General features: G+C 49.4%; 1 protein-coding gene across 2 annotated transcripts in view; it reads left to right on the top strand.

Moving 5' to 3' along the window:
- The window catches only part of SRGAP3 (SLIT-ROBO Rho GTPase activating protein 3), a 70141-nt gene that overhangs the window by 20142 nt on the left and 30383 nt on the right, over positions 1-19616 (top strand). For both annotated transcript variants that reach the window (XM_090148499.1, XM_031605362.2), the window contains exons 2-6: positions 5564-5756; positions 7848-8010; positions 15030-15092; positions 18284-18469; positions 19423-19551. In XM_090148499.1, coding sequence (XP_090004625.1) covers positions 5564-5756; positions 7848-8010; positions 15030-15092; positions 18284-18469; positions 19423-19551 — 734 coding nt within the window. The remainder of the gene's footprint in view (positions 1-5563; positions 5757-7847; positions 8011-15029; positions 15093-18283; positions 18470-19422; positions 19552-19616) is intronic.

Here is a 19616-nt window from a genome sequence, read left to right as displayed (position 1 = left end):
CTTCTTTTTTTTGTGTTTATTTCAGTTTGCTCATACAGATTTGTGTTCTGCCAATGTGATGTTGTTTTTGCTACATTGACACACTTAAAAAATTTGGAACTTTTTTTTCCTGGAAGGTTTGGCTGCAGCTGAAGTAAAACCTGCTTGGGGAGCAGGCAGGGCTGACTTGCTTGGATGGGATTTCTTGCTGTGGTGTGTTGGGTGTATATGTAGGCAGGGAAGGATGGCAGAGGGTATCCAGACGTGTCTGTAAGTGGCTGCCTCCCCAGGGCTGGCATCACTGGGCTGCTTGGGGTTTGTCTGCAAACAAGACAAACAAAAAAAGTAACTCTGCAATGGCAAGTGTTTCTTTGTTCTCTCTGTCTTCAATCCTGTAAGATGTAGCTCCTGGAATATTGCTGCAATCAGTGCAGGGCAGTGTAGCCCAGACAACAAGATGTACCAGGGTGTAATTGAGATTTACATCCTCTATGCTGCTGGCAGCCAGACAGAACGATGCCATCCAGACCGGGGGATTCACAGGCATTCAGGATGGTGCTTGGGCTGTCGGTGTGCAGATACGTGCTGTGCAGCTGTGGTTTGTTGTGCAGAGAATACTGGTTGTTAACACAGAACAATTCCTTTCACTGTGTGTGCGCTGCTGTCTCCTAGGAAGGAGAAGGACTGAAGGAAGAATGGTGAAATTGAGTGGCCCCAGGGGTCACTTAAATAAAGAGAAGATATATGAAAGTCAAACAGGGATGTTGACTGGGTGCAATTGGAATATCTCACTGATGGCCTTGTTGTTGCTGGCAGTCGGGTAGTTGGTTACTGCTCTGGAATGCTCAAAGTGTGATGCATTTCTCATGGTGGCCCATATTCTGGAGTCAGTTGGACTGGATTTCTGCTGCTTATGGTCACACATCGCCTCGTGCTGTGCTGGATCTGTGGGACTGCCTGCATCACGGCGGTGCTCACGGACCACATCCACAACCCCCTCACTGCATTGCGTCTGGTTTGGAGATGGACTTTCTGTGCTAGAATTTTCTTGCAAAATTCCCAATCATTTCTGGCCAACATCGTAAGTAATATAAAGAAAGAAGGAAAATTGTTCTCCAGAGCGAATTGCTGACCACACAAGGAGGAAGGTGTCACATGGTTGGCTTTTCTGGTCTGCTCACAGTTTTGCCCAAGGTGCGGTAGAGACCGAAATGGAGGACGGTGACTCTGTGGCAGAGGTGAGCTCGCATCGCTGTGCGGGTTGCAGTGCTGAGCAGCATTCTGCGGTGCAGCTCCTCCCAGCCAGCCCTCCTGTCCATCCTCCATTGATGGAAATGTCCCCAGTGATCTCAATGGAGCAAGGATACTTCTTCAGTTATTGGGAGAAGGGGTGGGTACAAAATGACTGAATTCTGCTTTTTCTTCTCTATTCTCTAATAATGCTGAACTTCCTGCCAAGTCCTTTAGAAAACACTGCATGGAACTCATTGGGGGCTGCCACTCAAACCCACTTCAGGAGAGCTGCTGATGGAAAAATGTGCAGTCCATTCATTTGAGGACCAGTTCTGCTTTTGGATTCGTCTGTTCCTTCCCCCCCCGCCAATGCTTGAATTTGTTTTTCATACTTAGAGAAATGCATTTTGACTCTGGAGTCCAGCTTTTAAAATTGTATTTGTTGAAATAACTTCCCTCTGCTGATTTTCAGTCAACATGCAGCGTGTGAAAAATGCTGGCTTTGGCCGTGATAGAAGCATAGTGACCATTCTTAGTATTGCAGAGCAGCCTGGAGTGCTTTGGGTGTGCCTGGTCTGGGTGCTGGGCAGCTCCTCTGCAGCTTCTGCTTCCCATCTGGTATGCTCAGGATCTGAAATTCTGTTCTTAAGTTTAATGGAATTGCAACACAGCATTACATTTATTGTCAGTGTTTATCCATGGGAAGTTTTGGTCTTGAGGCAAGGCTGGAGTTGGTAATAAACCCCATTTACCCCTAGTGCTGTCCTAGGAAAGCAAGCCCTCCCAGCAGGGCAGGGATAACCAGCCTGGCTCTCCTCTGCACATGTTGCTGTGGTGTGGGTGGGTGCTCTCTTTTGAGCCAGCTTGCCATCTGATATTTGCAGTAAACTATTGAGGCTAATCACTGTTGTGAGGAAAACAATGGCTTTTCTTGCCAGGCTTGCTTTTCCACTTGTCACAGCTCAGCAGGGTGAAGTGTTTGCCCAGGAACCACTGCAGGGCTGCCCCTTTGGGGTCAGTGCAGCGTTGTTCTCCTGGGCAGGAAATGCAGCCTCTTCCCAAGTGCTGAGTTTGCTTCACCTTTGTTCGTGGGTTCAACAGGGCTGTGAGTGTTGCAGCTCTTGAAGAGTGAAGCCTTGGACATACATATAGTGCTGGCCATTTTTTTAGGTATTTCTTGGCTTGTTTGAAACCCTGGTTGTCTCCTAGTTGTGTAAGGCAATGGAGAAGATGTGGCAAAGCTGCAGAGCTGTCCTGCTGCCTTGGAGCAGGGAACTCAGCTGGCCACGTTATTCCCTGTCCTGAACTCTGCAGCAGCAATATCCCTTGTTCTGCCCTTTGCCAGTGCTGCAGGCCTCGCTGGATTGCTATCTTGTCGTGTTTCCTCACCTCCAAAAGGGACAAAAGCTTCTAAAGCAGAAGTGACCAGTGCTGTACTTTTATAGGATTGTGGAGTCATTTAGGTTGGAGAAGTCCTGTAAGGTCATCGGGTCCAACCAGCGCTGCTGTGGTGTGTGTCCTGCTGGGGAGCCCAGCCCTTGTTGCTTTGAGGTAGGGAGCACTGGAGCCAGGGGTTACTGGGAGAGGGGCAGGCTTGTGTAACTGCCTCTGGAGAATGCTGCTGTGTTGCTGTGCACTGCTGAGAGATGAAGGTTGCTGTGCTGAGCTCAGTGGGAGCTTTGCCACCATCTCAGCTGGGGCTGGGATTTCAACGTGATGTCTGTGAATGTCTGAAACTCGGAGTTTCTCGTGCCCAAGAGAATATTTCAACTACATGAGGACACAAAAAATAAGGAAATAATAAGAACAGGAACCTCTGGTAAAGGCTGTATTGTACTGGTGACAATCATCTAAGGTTTCACTGTTAGATTTTAGAGAGATGAAACCATATGGAAAATGAAGCTCAGCGAAGTGTGGGTGGAGCTGGTTGAGCAGCAACACGTTAATGCTGAGCTGGAACCGAGCGTGCCGGGTTCATCCTGACCTCTCCACACAAGCATGTTGCTGGTGAAACGAGGGCTCAAATTGGCCACAGTTAGTCCCAAGGAATTTTGTTCTTTGTGAAGTACTGCATCATCCAAGCAGTCAGAGGTTTGCTATTTGAAGGCATGTAGTCGTGCTCCAGCTGTGTGTCCTGCCAGTATTGTCCTCGCTGGGGAAGGGGTGAGCCGAGCAGTCCAAGATAGGAAAAACTGAGGTTCACCCTGAGCTGGCCGACGTGTCTGCATCAGCCACCGCTGCTCTAAGTCTGCAGACAGCCAGAGGAGCGCCTTGCTGCGCCCTTTGGAGGCAGCCGGTGGGTCTCTGCCTGCAGGGCTGGCTGTGCTGTGGGATCTGAAGGCCCGCGGCCGGCACCCTGAGCACGGCCTGCTGCCCCAGCGCAGGGGAGCGGTCCCCAAACCACGCCAGCAGCGCTGGGTACAGCAGCTCTGTGTCTCAGCGGGGTCCTGCTGGTCATCCCATGTGCTGCTGCAGGGCCTTTGTTTGCCAAGGAATTTTGTTTTCTCCAATATCCCTGCCGCTGCATTTCAGCAGAGCCGAGGAAATAATTTTCTGTCTCTCATCCTGCATTGTGAATAGCAGGAGTGCTCCTATTGGAAACTACTTTCATATAAAGAGGACCAAAGAAAACTGGAAAGAAAAGCAGCAAATGGTGAAAGCTGGTTGCCCAGCAGTGTTTGAGGGAACTTGGGGAACTCTGTTGTGCACTGGTTGCAGAACAGCTCATCTGGGGGTTAATTGGCACTGTGGTTTTGTGTATTCTGAGTCAGACCAGCTCGTGTGGAAATGCGACCAGCTGTACGAGTTTCTGCTGTGCTTTGCTTTCTCCTGCATTAATTTCAATGCAACCCTTAATTTTGTTTTCTGCTGGGCACCTTTTCCACGTAAAATGGAGCAACAACTCCTGCAGGCCGGTGTCCTGCTGGGCTCCGTGTGGTGGCTGCAGGTACTGGCCCTGTGCCGCTGCTCTGCTCAGTGCCTGCGCTGTGCTCGGGCCGTGGGCAGGTGGCTGCGCCAGGAGGAAAGGGCCGGAGAGCTCAGACCTGGGGAAAAGTAGCAGAGAGGGAATTGAAAAGATTGGAGAAGCTTTATTGGTATTCTTTGAATCTCTGTGCGTTGCCATGTCTGTTAAGAGCTGTTCTAGAAAGCACCTCAGGCTGTAATTCTCTATGAAGAGAGAGCTAGGGATCAGAACTGTGTTTAAAAAAAAACAAAACACCTCTATCAAATGGGCTCAGCAGAGCAGAGAGCTGTGAAGCAAGTCCTGCGTTGGCAGCAGCGGGAGAGGGAATGTGAAATCCATACGGGATGTAATGAAACTTCCACTGACCTTGTGTGGGAAGGAAGCTCTCATCAACACGGAGTGTGAAGGCTTTAACAGCGGTTTGTTAGGAACTGGTGCTGCTGCGTCCTGTGGGAACATACTGGGGCTCTTTAGGAGGCTTAACTCCAGGCAGCTGCTCCTTGCCCAGTAGTGCTGGTGGGTGGCAGCAGCACTGCCTGGTGGATCCTGGAGCAGCACTGCACACCAGCTGGCATTGCCCCTGTCCTGTCCTGCCCCATCTGCTGCGGCTGTGTGTGGCTGTCCTGGTGTCCCTCAGCACCAGCTCCTGAGGGAGCAGAGCTGCCCTGCCCGCCTGCGTGGCCTCTGCAGAGCCTTTTCAGCACATTCACTGTTTCCAAGGTGCTTTGTATTTTTAGGTGACCTTCATGCAGCCTGCATCCTCTGGTCCCATTAGTGCTGCTGTTCAATTAAGCTGTGATGAGGTTGACGCAGGTGTCCTTGTTCCCAGCTCAAAGCTCACCTGGCAGGCTCTGACAGGCCTGTGTTTGTTATCAGGAGGAGATGCTGATAAACAGCAGTGCCTACAGCGGCAGCTGGAATCTCCTCTATGTGGGATCCTTGCTCAGTGAAGGAGCTCAGAACTGTCTGACTCATCTCTGATTTCTGTTGGTGCCTTGCATGGTTACTGATCAAGAAATTGCCAGCATGGAATAAGGATTGGATTGGGCAGGACAGTGCAGTGCTGTGGCCGTGGGGCTCTGAGCCCTTCAGGCTGGTGCTGCACTGGGACCGCTCATGGCAAACTTCTGCAGGCAGGTGTGGATAAAGTGAGAGCATCACTGACCTTCAGAGCAGCAACTGGACGGCTCTGCAGGTCGGGTTCTGTGTGCTTATGTAGATGATTATTTTGACAAAAAACAAGTTTTTAACGTGAGACTGGTGAATGGGATTCTCCAGCTCTCATTCTGTTTGCTTTGAACTGAGGGAGACTTGCTCCAAGGTGGCTGGATGGCCCTCCCGTGTGTGGCTGTAACTTACCGTTTCTTCTCCCTCGTGTGCCCCCAGAGATCCGCACACAGCTGGTGGAGCAGTTCAAATGCCTGGAGCAGCAGTCGGAGTCGCGCCTGCAGCTGCTGCAGGACCTGCAGGAGTTCTTCCGCAGGAAGGCCGAGATCGAGCTGGAGTACTCCCGCAGCCTGGAGAAGCTGGCCGAGCGCTTCTCCTCCAAGATCCGCGGCTCCCGTGAGCACCAGTTCAAGTGAGTGGGCATCGCAGGGCGGGGGGAGCTGAGCACTGGGCTTGGGTGGGTTTTCATAGCTGCATAGTCCAAAAGTGCATTAAACTGAATAGCGTTGGCGTGGCCCTTGTGTCACCACTGTGCGGAGTTCACAAAGAGCCGGCAGCATCGCAGACCTTTTCTGCTGTGATGGGACTTGCTACATGCTTCTTTGAGCAGTAAAACAAAAGCATGAGGTCTGGCTGAGGCGGGTGTACAGCCCTGGCATTGTTCTCTGGGAGGCCCAGGCCAGCTGTGGGTTTGGTGGTGCACACAATGCCAGCACCTTTCGATCTCTCGATGTCAGAATGCACCACTCTGCAGATAGAGCTGCTTTCTGGCTTGGGAGCAGCTTGTGGAAATGTAATTTATTATGCTTCTTTAAAAATGAAATATGTATGTTTTCTGTGTAAATATTTTAAAACAAAGTTTTGCAATAGGAAGCATGAACTGAATCTGGAATAGTGTGAAACTCAAACTCATGGTGAAAACTGAAGAATCCTTGAATGTGTGAATATGTGCAAGTTTCCAAAGCAGCCTCTCTTGAGAATAAGCACACTCTCAAATATGGATGGAACAAGACAAATTGGGGGGGGGGGGGGGAAGCAAAAAAAAAAAGGAACTTGAGGGAGTGTTGTCCTGTGTGCCTGCAGGGGATGGAGCTGGGGGTCCTGGGAGCAGTGCTGCTGTGCAGTGGCCCTGCGTGCTGGCACCACACAGCCACCCCCTCACAGAGCTGACATTCCTCGCCTTGGTCTCCCAGAGCACTCATCTTTGATGGCCGTGTCCCTGAATTCAGTGGGGAGCACATGCCCTTTGCTGAAGATGAACCAGGTGTCATTCAATCCATAGGCCAATGAACGCAGCTGTTTTTCTAGGAAATGGAGGTTTTTGCCTGTTGGATGCACTTAGCCTCACTAATCTCTGACTCTTCACAATGTCTTTATAACCTCCTGTGATTATTTTTTCCTGTTTCAACTGCAAGAACAGCAATTTCTGCTGTTACATTACTAAATCCTATTTATTCCATATTATGAATCCCATTTAATCTGTTTATTTGGTCTCTCTGGTGAGCAGGGGTTTGTAGTTGACTCGCACAGAACTCTGCTCACAGGGAGTTGCTGTTTTGTGCTGCCTCTCAGCCGTGTGGTGCCCGCTGGGCTGTGTGCGGGGTGGGCAGCTGGGCAGGGCCAGGGTGGGAGGCAAGCAGGCTGTGCAGGGTGCTGCCAAGGTGCTGGGGCACAGCTCTGTTACATGTAGGAGAGGTGCTTGTGCTGTGACGTGCCTGCTGGTGACAGTAGTTTCTCTTCTCTGCAGTGCTCAGGCACCTGGGCTTGGCAGTTAGTGATGCACTGGTGGCATTGGTAGGGTCAGCTCTGCAGTGCCGTGCTGCTCTGCAGGAACACTGTGACCAGGGCAGGCAGTGCAGGCGGAGTGCTGGCAGTGGGGTTTGTTAGCTCCTTGTCTGGAGGCTCTCCATGTGTCTCAGTTAGACAGTGGGAAATGCTCAGTTTCAGATGTGTCATATTTGAAAATTTCAGTTCACTTTATTTGCCATTTATACTAAGTATAATACATGGGAAAGGGAAGAGACAAGAAGAGAAGCGTGTCCCCACACTCTGGGGACAAACAGTGGGTATTAATGAAAACTGGGATTCTTTGCAGCCTTTGTGTCTGAGAGATGGAACTTGGGGAAACCACGTGCTGCCCGGGGATTCCGGTGGCACGGCGGGATGTCACACAGCAGTGTGGCACCGTTTGAGACTGATAATTTCTAATCTGAACAGATGTGAATAAACACGATGAAATGAGGGTTCCTGCAGTTCACTCCAGTAGCTCTTTACGCTGTGACTGTTGTCACAAACCCCTTTGCCCTCCCAATACCATGAGTACTGAGCAGTGGGTGCGGGCATGCAGAATGTCAGCACTGAAGGCTGTGCTCTGGGCCGTGCCAAAATCCAGCTGGTCTGTGCTGAGCAGGAAGGTGCTGTTAAAGGGCTGACAGCATTCACTGGAAGACTGCATGCCTTCCCGACTTTCACCCTCCTGCTTGTTTTTTGTTAATTCCCCTAGGAAGGATCAGCACCTCCTCTCCCCAGTGAACTGCTGGTACCTCGTGCTGACGCAGACCCGTCGAGAGAGCAGGGATCATGCCACCTTGAACGACATCTTCACAAACAATGTCATCGTGCGGCTGTCGCAGATCAGCGAGGATGTCATCAGGCTCTTCAAGAAGGTAATGGTGCTGTGCTGGGAGCTCTGTGCAGTGGGGATCTGTCCTTAGGTTTTAATTAAAAAAAAAAAAAAAGTATATTGTGGACTTCTACACAAACTGGAGGCTTTTTTGAAGATGGAGAATGAATCTACTTATTGGGCATCTGATTTTTTTGAGACTGTGCTTAGCAATGTTTCTGGCTTAGCACTATAGAACTCTGTAAAAAGTCCTAGTAAAAAGGCGAGCTTGAGACCAGTTGGAGAGCGCTATGGGTTTGTGGTCCTGGTCCAGCACAGCAGCTGGCTTTAGCAGGCAGAGAAGTAAAGTTGTGCCCAGAGCTGCAGTAGTTGGTGTCTGGGCACAGGCTGTTATCTCTGCCCCATGGTTCTGCGGGTAGGTGTAGGAGAGCATTGGTAAAAGGTAGAGGAAGCAGTGAGACTTTCTAAGTACGTGTCTCAATTCAGTGAGAAAACCAGAGAGGAGCTGGAACTCTGGAACATCAAAATGTAACACCAGAGTAAGGCAGCCAAATAAAATTCTCTGAGGCAGTTTGTTAAGACATAAAGCTAATAAAAACTCTCCAAAATCACAAGAAAGAAAAGGGCTACAGGATGTGAAGGAGAATAGATTTCTGAAGTACAAAAAGAGCAGGAGGTAACAGCCAAAGGCTGCCTGGCTTCATCTGGGTGCCTGGGATGGAAATGCGTGGAGATCTGCTTGGGGGCAGGGAAGCAGCACCAGCTGTAGGAACCTCACCCAGCTGAAGCACCAGTGGATGTTTTAGAGCAAACCAACACAAGGGCCTGTTGCTTAGGATTCTTTCCAGATACTCTTTGTTCAAGAGTTTTAAAGAAATGAGAGATAAAGTTCTGAGGTGACTAGCAGTGACGTGTGACCTAATGCTGAAACTGGCATTGGTGCTGGAGGAGCGAAGGGTGGAAAATGTGATGACTTCTTTTTTTGTTTAAAGACTTCTGGAAGGCTTCAGAGAGCAGAATAGCAATCTGACTTTAAAAACAGACTGGTTGGTTGAAACTTCAGTAAAGAGCAGGATTAAACAGATGTACAGCCAAGTACAACCAGGGGGAGCGAGTGTGGCTTTCTGAAGAGGAAAGTCATGACTTGGAAGCCTGGTGAAAGTGTTTTTGGGAGTCAGTGGTCACGAGAGCAGGTTGGCATGGTATCTTCAGTGTCTTACAGCCTTTAGAAAAGGCTCTTGCTGAAGTGCTTGAAAAAAAGCTGTTGAGGAATAAGGAAGAGCATTTGTTTTCTGCATGAGTGACTGATTAAAGGCAGAACTAGAGGAAGGGCAATTTTAGCAGAGTTTGTAATCATTTGGAAAAAGGACAAGCAGCAAGCTGACAGAGTCTGCTGAAAGGAGATGGTGGAAAGGAAAGACTTTTTACAATGTTATAACTACATATATTTTATCGCATTTGCATTATTATGGGTGATATTACATCTGTTGCGTCATGTTATAATGTTATATTTTTGGAAGCCGTGTGGGTAACCTGAGTCCTAAGGCGGTGAGAAAGACTTGTGAAGGAGTTGTCCCCATCAGCAGCTGCTGGTGGCAGTGGGGCACAAGCCTGGGCTCTGGGCTCGTGGCCTGCAGCTCCTGGGGCTCCCACACTGCCTGGGCCCTCCACTGGGGCCATCGCTCCAACACGCTTAATTTCTGTAACTTGTTTTCAGTGGGTGGGTGGAGAATTGCAGTTAAAGGAGCAGGGCAAGTCCTGTGGGATGACTCCACACAGGAGGAGAATTCTGAAGTCTGGTTATCTTGAAATTTTAGCCCAGCTGGAGAGTAAATGAAATGCGATATTTTTATGACTAGTTTCCTCCTCTTTACAGATCTGACCTAGAAATTAAGCCGCAAGGGTGGGTTTGGACTTGTTCTGATGTGAGATGTCATCCCTTTTCCAGTCCTGGTTAATTCTAAGCTGTCAAAATCTCCCTCCCATTTTCATGTTACTCCAAACTCAGTTTTGAGCCATACACTGAGTCTGTCCTTCTGCTGCGGTGGTGTGCATCACTGGAAACCACAGGGCAAATCCAGTCACCACTCAAATGAGGGCACGGATGTTGCAAGTATTTTTCTTGTAGTAATTCAGTCTTCAACCAGGTCAAGATGAAGTATTTCATCCTTTCAGCAGGATTATTTCTTAGTGTTTGTTTTTCCTCCATCTCCTTACATTGTATAGAAATTGTTGCTCTTTACTTCTTCCTCCCCCATCTTCTGCCCAGAGAGGTGAAATAGCAGCAGCTCTGTCTGCAGCCTGCCAAAGCCAGGGCCTGCTTTTAATCAGAGGGAAGCTTTGCAATTGAGTCCTGGGGATCTGTGATTTCACTTGCATTTGTCCCTGGAGGCTTAAATTGTAGCAGAACACGTGTGTCCCTGGGGGTAGTTATCAGCTCAGTCACCAAAAGGCTGTGTTTTATGTCATCGTTTGTCCTTAACGGGGTTAGGGAGGTTGACTTTTGGGGGAATCATACAGTGGCTTAGGTAGGAAAGGACCTTAAAGATCGTCTCATTCCAAGCCCCCTGCAAGGTTGGTTTTTTTAACCTATTACATACTGTGTTCGAAGCAGAATCTGGGGCTGTGTTCTGTAGCAGTGCTTGGGGGAAAAGTATGTCTGTGGGAGTAAGAGCATCCTGATAAAAGGCTTCTTAGACATCAAGTCTGCAGCTGGTGCTAGATTGCGCAGAGCAGGCGTCCTTCAGTATTTCATCTGATCTGGTTTTGAGTATGAGTAAAGATCATCAGGCACTGCTGGTGACACTGTCCCGTGGGTGCAGGACAAGCAAGCCAGCTCCGAAGGGTTAAAGGCAGCCACAGTTGTGGTTCAGCTGCTTGGTTTTGCTGCAGATTGCTCTCTGATGGTAAATTAAGGTAACATTTTTTTCCAGAGATGTCGCTTTTAATTCCTCCCATCTAGACTTCATTAATGGATTGTGACATGCTGCGGGTACATGGAGGAACTGGAAGGTTTTGTTTTGTGCTTTCATTATGTAAATGTAAACAATTGCTGCGAAGCAGCAGCTACATAATATCTGGGGTGTGAGGATGTGCATAACTGAGAAGCAATTGATCACTGCCATGGTAATTTGCCAATGAAGGTGCTGAGCTGATCTCCCCAGGCTGCTCTGTGCCTCACTCAGCTCCACTCTCCCACGCTGCACCCCAGTGCCCCGCGGCCCTTCCAGCAGCTGCCGGGGCTGCTGTGTCCCTTCCATGTTTTCCACAGCTGGATTGCTTCCTCTTGGCTTCATAAGTGATGACTTCTTAGCTTTGAAAGTAAGAAGGAAGCCTTGCAGGGAAAAATGCAAACCCTCCTCTCATTGTCCGCTGCTTTTTGATATTGCAGAGCACTGTGAAGTAGGGGAAGAAGAGCCTGCAGCCCTGGGGGAACGAGGCTGTGCTGCACATTGCAGAGGGCTGTGCTGGACTCGGTGAGGGCTGGCTTTCAGGACAATGCTGGTGGCATTTAGGGTTTTGATGAGGTTTGGTGGAATGGAACACGAGGGATATTCTGCAGCTGGGATTGAAACTCCTCCTCCCTGAGAACCTTCGTAGAGCCAGAGCATGTATAAAGGAATTGCTGGAAACAGAGCAGAGAACATTGATGCAGGGACACATTGCTGAGGTAGCGCTGCTTGTCTGAACTGTGCTGCAGTGCTCCCAGGCTGGGCTGTCATTACGCACTGTGGCAGTGTGTTTGTGTCCTACACTGCAGGCTCCAGCCGGAGGTTTAATGAAGTGGTGTCTGTCTGGAAGGAAGCTCCTTTCTGTTTCCTTAAACAAGAGCTCTTTGTTGCTGGCAGTTGTGTTGCTTCTTCCTGCTACTTTGTCTTCAGCACAGGAATTTGGACAAACCTGCAAAGCCAAAGTTACTGCTGATTTACTGAGAACTCCTTTGGTGGAAGTAATGGGCATAAAGCAGCAGCTAAAGTGGGGACTTGTGTTGGTGAATGGTGCCAGGCAGTTCAGACACTGCATGGCATTTTGGCTTTGTCTGCAGTATTTAAACACCAGTTTTCTATTACAGAAAGGGCAGACAGCAGGACTGGGGCAGGTGAATCTGTCAGCTCTCACCTGCCCGAGTCTGTGATGCTACTGGAAGAGGCTCTGATGCTATTGGGCCAAGTGCTGCTCACCCTGGTCCCCATCGGTTGGCTGCAGGGCTCTTGGGTACTGTCTGCACAGAAATAGGTCTGTAAACACAGTGCACACCTGTGGTCCCTCAATGGCAATGAGACTCATGTGAACAGCAACCGAGCCATTTCTTTGTGCTCTATTTAAATGTCTAAAATTAGCTTTGAAAATGGTGGCTGTGTGGGCTCCCCCTGGGCTGCACAAGAAAGCAAGGACGGTGGCTACCGCTGGCTCTGGGCCATTGGCTTTGGGAAGAGCTCGCTTTGGAACCCGGGCTCTAGTTCCTGCAGAAGAGGGGCAGCTGGAATTGCTGAGTGCCCCTGCCCTCATCTCCTGCAGGCTTGGGACTTGGGGTCCAACTTGGCTTTCATGAGAATTCTGTGCTGTCACTCAGCCAGTAAGCCAATGGGATGGTTTTGCTTTATATGCAAGATGCATGGAATTACTGGAGGAAATCTGAAATAAACTGCTTTTTTTTTTTTTTTAACTTGCTGTCTTTGTTTTGTGTTTTGAAGGGGAATCTATACTTAGTTTAAACATATCTTCAAGTTATAATTAATGTTTCCTAGCCAAGAAGATTCCACGGAGAGATTTGTGGTATAATTACAGGGGAGGCAGAGAGCAGCAGCCGTGCAGCTGCACAGCACCCACTGCTGGGTTTGGGTGGAGCTCACTGGGTGCTGCTGCTCTGCTCCGTTCTGCAGGGCGTGCAGCACCGCAAGTGGTAGATGGGCTCAGCAGAAGGGGAGGGAGAGGAAGAGGCCGTGGGCTTCGAAGCTCACATCTTTATCCTGAGCTTGCTGAAGTTTGACTGTTGTGGTTGTGAAATTGGAAACTTTATTATGTAACTGTGGTGCGGTCATTTCACAATGCCGTGGCTGGCTCAGGTCGGAGCAGTGACAGCGAGCACTGAGGGCAGAGCAGGGATGCTGGCTTATGGCTGCTGTGACAGCAAAACGTGAAGTATTTGGGCTGAGAAGTCCTGATAATTCTTATTCTGAAGCGCAGAGTTGGCCATCTGGCAGCAGGTATCTGTAATAAACCTGTCAAATCAAAGTAGAGTAGCAGGTGATGCTACTGCTGAGGAATGGGAATAGAGGCAGTTAGGGTACCCACAGGTGTTTGCTTTTATTTTAACAGGGCAGTTAGTTAGCAGCGTAGTGCTGACGTGGCTCTGGGAGGAGAGTGCAGCACTCAACCACATTCAATTATGGGGTTTTGTTGAAAAATAGGCAGTCGAGCTGTGATGCACTGCTCTGGCTGTGGGGCAGCCCTGCTTCCCTGCCGGCTGCAGCCTGTGTGTGGAGCAGGGCACACTGTCAGCCCATGTGGTGTTCCCTGTAAGCTGCTGGAATTCCAGCTCCATCCTGGGCTGCTGCACGATGATAACAGAATGGTGTGTGCTGGTCGGCGTTATCGCCTTGGAAGCTTGGATTGGGTGATGCATGGACCAGCACAGACCTCAAGTAAAAGTGCAGCAGTTCCAAAACAGCATGAGGATTTGCTGTGCTGTGTGTGTTTGTGTTTATGCATTCTGTTTTATTAAGGATTTGTAGCAAATTAAAGCAGCATTTTGTTTTCCCTTGTTTCTGAATGTCGCTGTCATGGGCAGACTGGAAGAGGAGGCCATCTGTATTTTGGTTTTAATGTTTAAAGATGGAAAAAATGGAGCCCAGCTGTGGGCTGGCAGCCCCATTGATGCTGTCTTTGCAGCTTCTGGAGCAGGAAGGACTTTAGACAGTGTGCAGTGTTGTAAATAAGGCCCCTGGGGCATTTCTCATGCTGTAAAGCCATTTCATTTTTAAAAATAATATCTGTAATTAAAATGTGCCGTTTTTTGTTTTTTAACTCTGCTGCAGAGCAAAGAGAGGAAAAGCCTTGTGACAGGCAGAGGAGTGGTGCGGGCAGATCTCTGGGGGCACAAGGCATGAAGAAAAGGCATTTCCAAACCCAGCTGTGCTGCTAAGGTCCACCCACTGCACTGAGAAATGAAAGAAGGAAAGGAAAACCCTGCAGGCACGATAGCAATGTGAAAAATGCAGCTAGATATCAGCAGCCTAAATATGTTGCTATGTTTTGTTCTCTGTGGAATGGGTGTGAACGCATTTCCAGGAGATGACCAGGGCTCTCTTGGACACGGGAGCTGGGAGGCCTGGAACAGATGCTTCGTGCTTCACTGCACTTGGGTTCGCCATGCAGTTTACAAAGGCAGAGGAAAACAATTCCTGCTTCCTGGCCAGCTTAGCTGTTTGTGGGCTGCGTACTTCTGCAGAGGCAGTGCTCCTCCATTGCTTCTTACTGCTTAAGTTCTTTACTATGAGGGTGATGAGGTGCTGGAACAGCTGCCCAGAGAGGCTGTGGATGCCCCGTCCATCCCTGGAGGTGTTCAAGGCCAGGTTGGATGGGGCCCTGGGCAACCTGGTCTAGCATTAAATGGGGAGGTTGGTGGCTCTGCGTGTGGCAGGTGGTTGGAGATCCGTGATCCTTGAGGTTCCTTCCTTCCCAAGCCATTCTATGATTGCTTCATGCCGCTGTTTGCCTCTGCTTGATGAGTTGGGCAAGGCTGTCAGCTCAGCTCACCTCCCTGGGGCTGGGCACTCCTGTGGGCCCTGTTTTCCTGCTCTGTCTCATGACACCATTGGGTGCCAAGGTCCCAAATCTCCCCGTGCACACACTGGTGGCTTGCTGCTGACTGCTGGCCCTGCAGGGCTCTGTTGCCATGGTGGTGGGCCTGGGAAATGTGCTTGCAGGAGAGGATTGAGAGAGGTGTGTGTGGAATATTTGAAAGTCCTGTGGTTTTACTCTCCCCTGCAAAATGTATTTTGCTTTCAGAAATGCACAATATGAGCACGAGTGTCAATTCTTATTCTTTTTGTCTTCCAGAGTAAGGAAATTGGCTTACAGATGCATGAAGAACTCCTGAAAGTCACCAACGAGCTGTACACGGTAAGCATGGACCCCTGGCTCTCATGCTGTGTGCAGTGTAGGAGCACAGCAGTGTGACTGTCAGAGCAAAATGTCTATCAGGCGCTGCAGACACCTCGGGGGGGCTCTCGCCCTGTGCCTTGCTGCACTCCAGCCTTGTGTTCTGTTCATTAGGAACATTTCACTCATTGCTTTGATGAAGTGGAGGAGAATTTCCATTTGTCTTGTGGTGAAGAGCTTCGGTGTCTTCATCAGGCAGTGGATGGTGCCATCCACATGTTTGTAGATGAGATGTTTTGGGTGTGTTGCAGTGTGGCTCTGGTGCCTGCGAGGCCCTCACCTGTTGTGCCCTGTGCACAGTGCTGCCTTCAGACCTTTCTTGACATTCTCTTGGCTGGTGCTTTTGGCCAGGCACTGATGGCTGCTAGGCTGTACTCTGAGCTGGCATAGCTGATCTGTGACTGGAACTTGACCTGCTGGTGTTGTGCTGGCTGGAGGGTTCTGGCTGAGCACACATTCACAGGGCGCTGGTCTGGGTGTGCTCTGCTCCACCTCCCTGCTCAGAGGTGCGCTTTGGTTCCGCTGCCCTGGCTGAAGTCAGTGCTGTTACTCTGGACATCTCCCTGCCTGTAGGTTGCCATAGTAAAAGTCTTTGTGCTGCTTCTGGCTTTTGCCCCACAGATTTTGTTTTAATTTTGCATTTTAGGATCATTGATGCAGTGTAACATTTTCTGCTGGAAAAAGGAGATGATGTATTTGCTTTCTTCCTTTCTGTATGCTTCTGTTACACAAATGACGCAGCAGAAGGTTTGTACCTAAACAACCATTTTATTCCACTTTTTTGAAAAATAGACCTAAGCTACAGAGTGTGAGTGATACCACTTGGAATTTCTGGCACAGAACTGCTCTTTACAGGTTGGTTTCTGCATTGGTTGTTGAAGGACAGCTTTTGTGAGACCTGCAGTGTGGGTGGGCAGCCAGGTTGGATAAAAAGCCTGCGAGAGATCTGGGATTGCATTGTTGATGGTTGAATGTCACAAGCTGCATTAGTGACAGTGACTAATTAAGATTAATTACAGCGCCAGCAAGGCAGATGCATAGCAAGTAGAAAATAAAAAGGGCTGGATTGGCCTTGGTGCCTGTGGAGCAGCATACTCAGAACACGACCCTGGGACAGGAGCATCATCTGAGGGACACCATTGGGTCTGTGAGCATCAGAAGCATTCTGGGGGCTGAACTGTAAGGTTAGAAACTGCAAGGAAAACACTGTAATTTTAGTCCTCTTTGATTCTGTGGCAAAACTTGTTTCCACAAGAACAGAGAGAGCACTGTGTTTACTGCTTTGCTCCCACTTGCAGAGCAGAGGTGTCTGAATGGTCAGACAGACTGGAATGGCTGGAGGAGTTCTGCAGTTTCTTTGAGCTGACCTTGCTGCTAAGATGTCAGGCCAGTTACATCATCCTGCTGGGAGAGTGGGGGGAGGCACGCTTATTTCAGAAGTTACAGAGAAACACGAGTGAAAAGTTGGGCCTTACAAGGCACACAGGATTGCCTTAAGTCCCCTCAGTACAGACCAGCTCACCTCCAGTCCCTAATCTCCTGTCCTTGAGATTTCAGGTAGAAGAGGCCTGGTTGCATGCCTGAGTGCTTGTGTTGTTCTGGGACATCTCAGGGCTGAGCTGCTGTGTTCGTGGCAGCAGGCTGTGCAGCGAGGAGCTGCACCCCCATAACCCTGGCTGCTGACAGAACCAGGTGTAGAACAAGGACCTATGGGCACAGAGCTTGTTCTTGTGAAATGTCACCCATGTGCAGGCAGCACAGGGAAAGTGTTTGTCCTACCTGTGGCCAAGCCATGTATCTGTAGGACACGTGCCAGGTTGGGCTGCTTTTTAAGGCCTTGAGAGGGTAATTCTGATCAGTGTGCGGAAACTGTGTAGGTTTGGTTTTTTTACAGGTTCCTGCAGTTCAGTGTCTCCAGCTTTGCCAAAGCAACTAAATACATTTCAGCCTAGGGAGCGTCTGTTCTGTGTGCATGCTGTGGTGCTCACTGCAGAAACTGCAGTTTGAAATACGTGGTTCAAACATGTAGACTTTTGAAGCAGGCCATCTCAGAAACAGGGCAGGAGCCTTTGCTTGCTGTTCCTTGTAGCTGCCAAAATAAATCCCAGGGATTCGTGAAGACTTCCTTGCAGCAGTTGGAGGGCAGTAGGCTCAGTGTTCATGTACCTGCTACCTGGAGCTGTGCTTAACCTAAGCTATTTCAGGGGAATTCTGTTGCAGCTCTTTCTGGGCTGTCCCAGCCCCGTGCTGCCAGTGCCTGGGTGTTCTGCCAGAGCTCTGATCTTCAGTGAGAAGCCAGCCCTCTGCCTTGTCAGGGCAATGTGAACTGAGACATCCAGCTCCTGAGGGGAAATGATAAAAGGGGACAGTGTGACTGAAGGCATAAAGAGAGAAGAGCAGATGTGTTCCCCTTGCCAGCTCTATTAGAATGATCACAACTGTGCCCTTTGGGCTTCTGTATCCAAAAGAAAATGCTGCAGTGGAGGCTGTGAGTTTTCCTGGCAGCAGATCAGTGCTGTGTGTCCAGTCCCTGGTGGTGACGTTGGGTTCAGAGGAAGAGATGTTGCTGCACTCTACCTGTCATTGACTGTGCTTATGGCAGCAGTGAGATGGGAATTCAGGGGTGATGGGCGAAAAACTCCATTTCGGCCTGAACTTGCAGCTCCTCCACCTTCAAGCTGAGATCTGTGGTTGGGATGGCAAGGGATGTGCTCTGTTACACTGTTGGTTTAGCAAGTTCAGTTGCAGGAAGAGAGGGATTGGGTTCAAAGTGGTATCAGGCTGATCATGTTCTCTTTGCAGTCTCTTATTGTGGACACCCCAGTCCCATCTGCAGAGCACTGGAGGACATTTCTCATCTCCCTGTAGGAAGATGAACCACTAACACAGTGCGTGCTGGAGGCATGGCTGTCTGCTCTTGCTGCAGTGGGGAAGCAGTGCATAGTGATTCTAATGCCAGCGCTGTGCTGTTTCAAAACAGGACTTGTTATGGGGCTTTTTCTTCCCACCTTTTTGTTTCTTAATGCCATAGTAGCCTCAGGCAGCCTTGGCACAGCCAGGACTGAGCTTCCCACTGCCGCAGCTGTTCTACCCTCGCGCATTGGTGCCTCCTGGCTGTGGAGCAGCTGTCTCACTCAGTCTTGTTCCCTCAGGTGATGAAGACCTACCACATGTATCATGCAGAAAGCATCAGTGCTGAGAGCAAGCTGAAGGAGGCAGAGAAGCAGGAGGAAAAGCAGTTCAACAAGTCGGGGGATGTCAGCGTGAACCTTCTGCGGCACGAGGAGCGGCCGCAGCGGCGGAGCTCCGTCAAAAAGATTGAGAAGATGAAGGAGAAGGTGGGTGCATGGGGTGAGGAGCCAGGCTGGAGCCCAGGGCTGTCTGGGGCTGCCTGTGCAGTGGGAGCTTAGCTCTGATCCATTTCACTTCTGTGCAGCTGCTCCTGTCTCCCTGGAAGGCATTAGGAAGCGTATTGTAACTGCACTCGTGTGTTTTGCTGTTGACAGTGAACTCAGGGTACCTTGAGACAGAATAAAAATGTGTTGGATATATAAGATAAATGCTTTTCCTGTACAGGCTGCCTGGGATTTAAGGTGCAGCCCTGGGATGGCTTTGCTAATCAAAACATGTAACACCACTCTAGCTTCAGCTTCTCCCTGGATGTTGGAATCTTTAAAACTGTTTAATTCTTCTGTTAAATTCTGAGAATAACAATAGCTTCTTAAGTGTGTATGTTGGCCCAGCACTGGGGCACTGTCATGCAGCAGACCTCTGGGAAGGGTTTATCTTCTATGCTAAACCTTCAGGCTAGTGATCTTCCTGAGCAAATGCCCCAAATCCAAGCACATCTGCTATTGCAGTTTTGAATTCTGGGTACTGTTCTTAATTTTGTAGTTTGGGCCTCTGGGCCAGATTCCACTTTGATACAGCTGCTTAAACCTGGAGTAAATCCAGATGCATGTCAGCATATCTGGGAGGAAAATTTGGCCCTCCAGTTGTGATTGTTGCCAAAACTTCCATGAATGTACAGATAAAGGAAGGACAGCTGTGGTTGGGATGCTCTAGATACATCTGAGCAGAATGTGCTTATTGTGCATTGGTTGATTGTACCAGGGACATTCAGATGTGATCCCCTCTAGCCTGGCAAAGATGCCTGTTTTCATACCTGATACCAAACTTCATTAATTCATGTGTCACACCTTGGCTCTGGGGCGCTGTGGGGCCCTGCAGCAAGAGAGACTGTGACAGGAACGTCCTATACATACTCTAATGCTCTGCTTTGCTTTTTCAGAGACAAGCCAAATACTCTGAAAACAAACTGAAGTGTACTAAAGCCAGGAATGACTACCTGCTGAACCTGGCAGCCACCAACGCAGCTGTCAGTAAATACTATATCCACGATGTCTCTGACCTCATTGATGTAAGTGCTTCCTCCTCTGCATACATCCTGCCTGCTTGGCACTGATGAGTGCACAGCTCAATCTT

The sequence above is a fragment of the Phasianus colchicus genome, chromosome 11 (genome assembly GCF_987193195.1).
Source record: "Phasianus colchicus chromosome 11, bPhaCol1.hap1.1, whole genome shotgun sequence".
NCBI lineage: Eukaryota > Metazoa > Chordata > Aves > Galliformes > Phasianidae > Phasianus > Phasianus colchicus.
The sequence above is the reverse complement of the archived record's forward strand: the minus strand, read 5'-3'. Positions and strand labels throughout refer to the sequence as shown.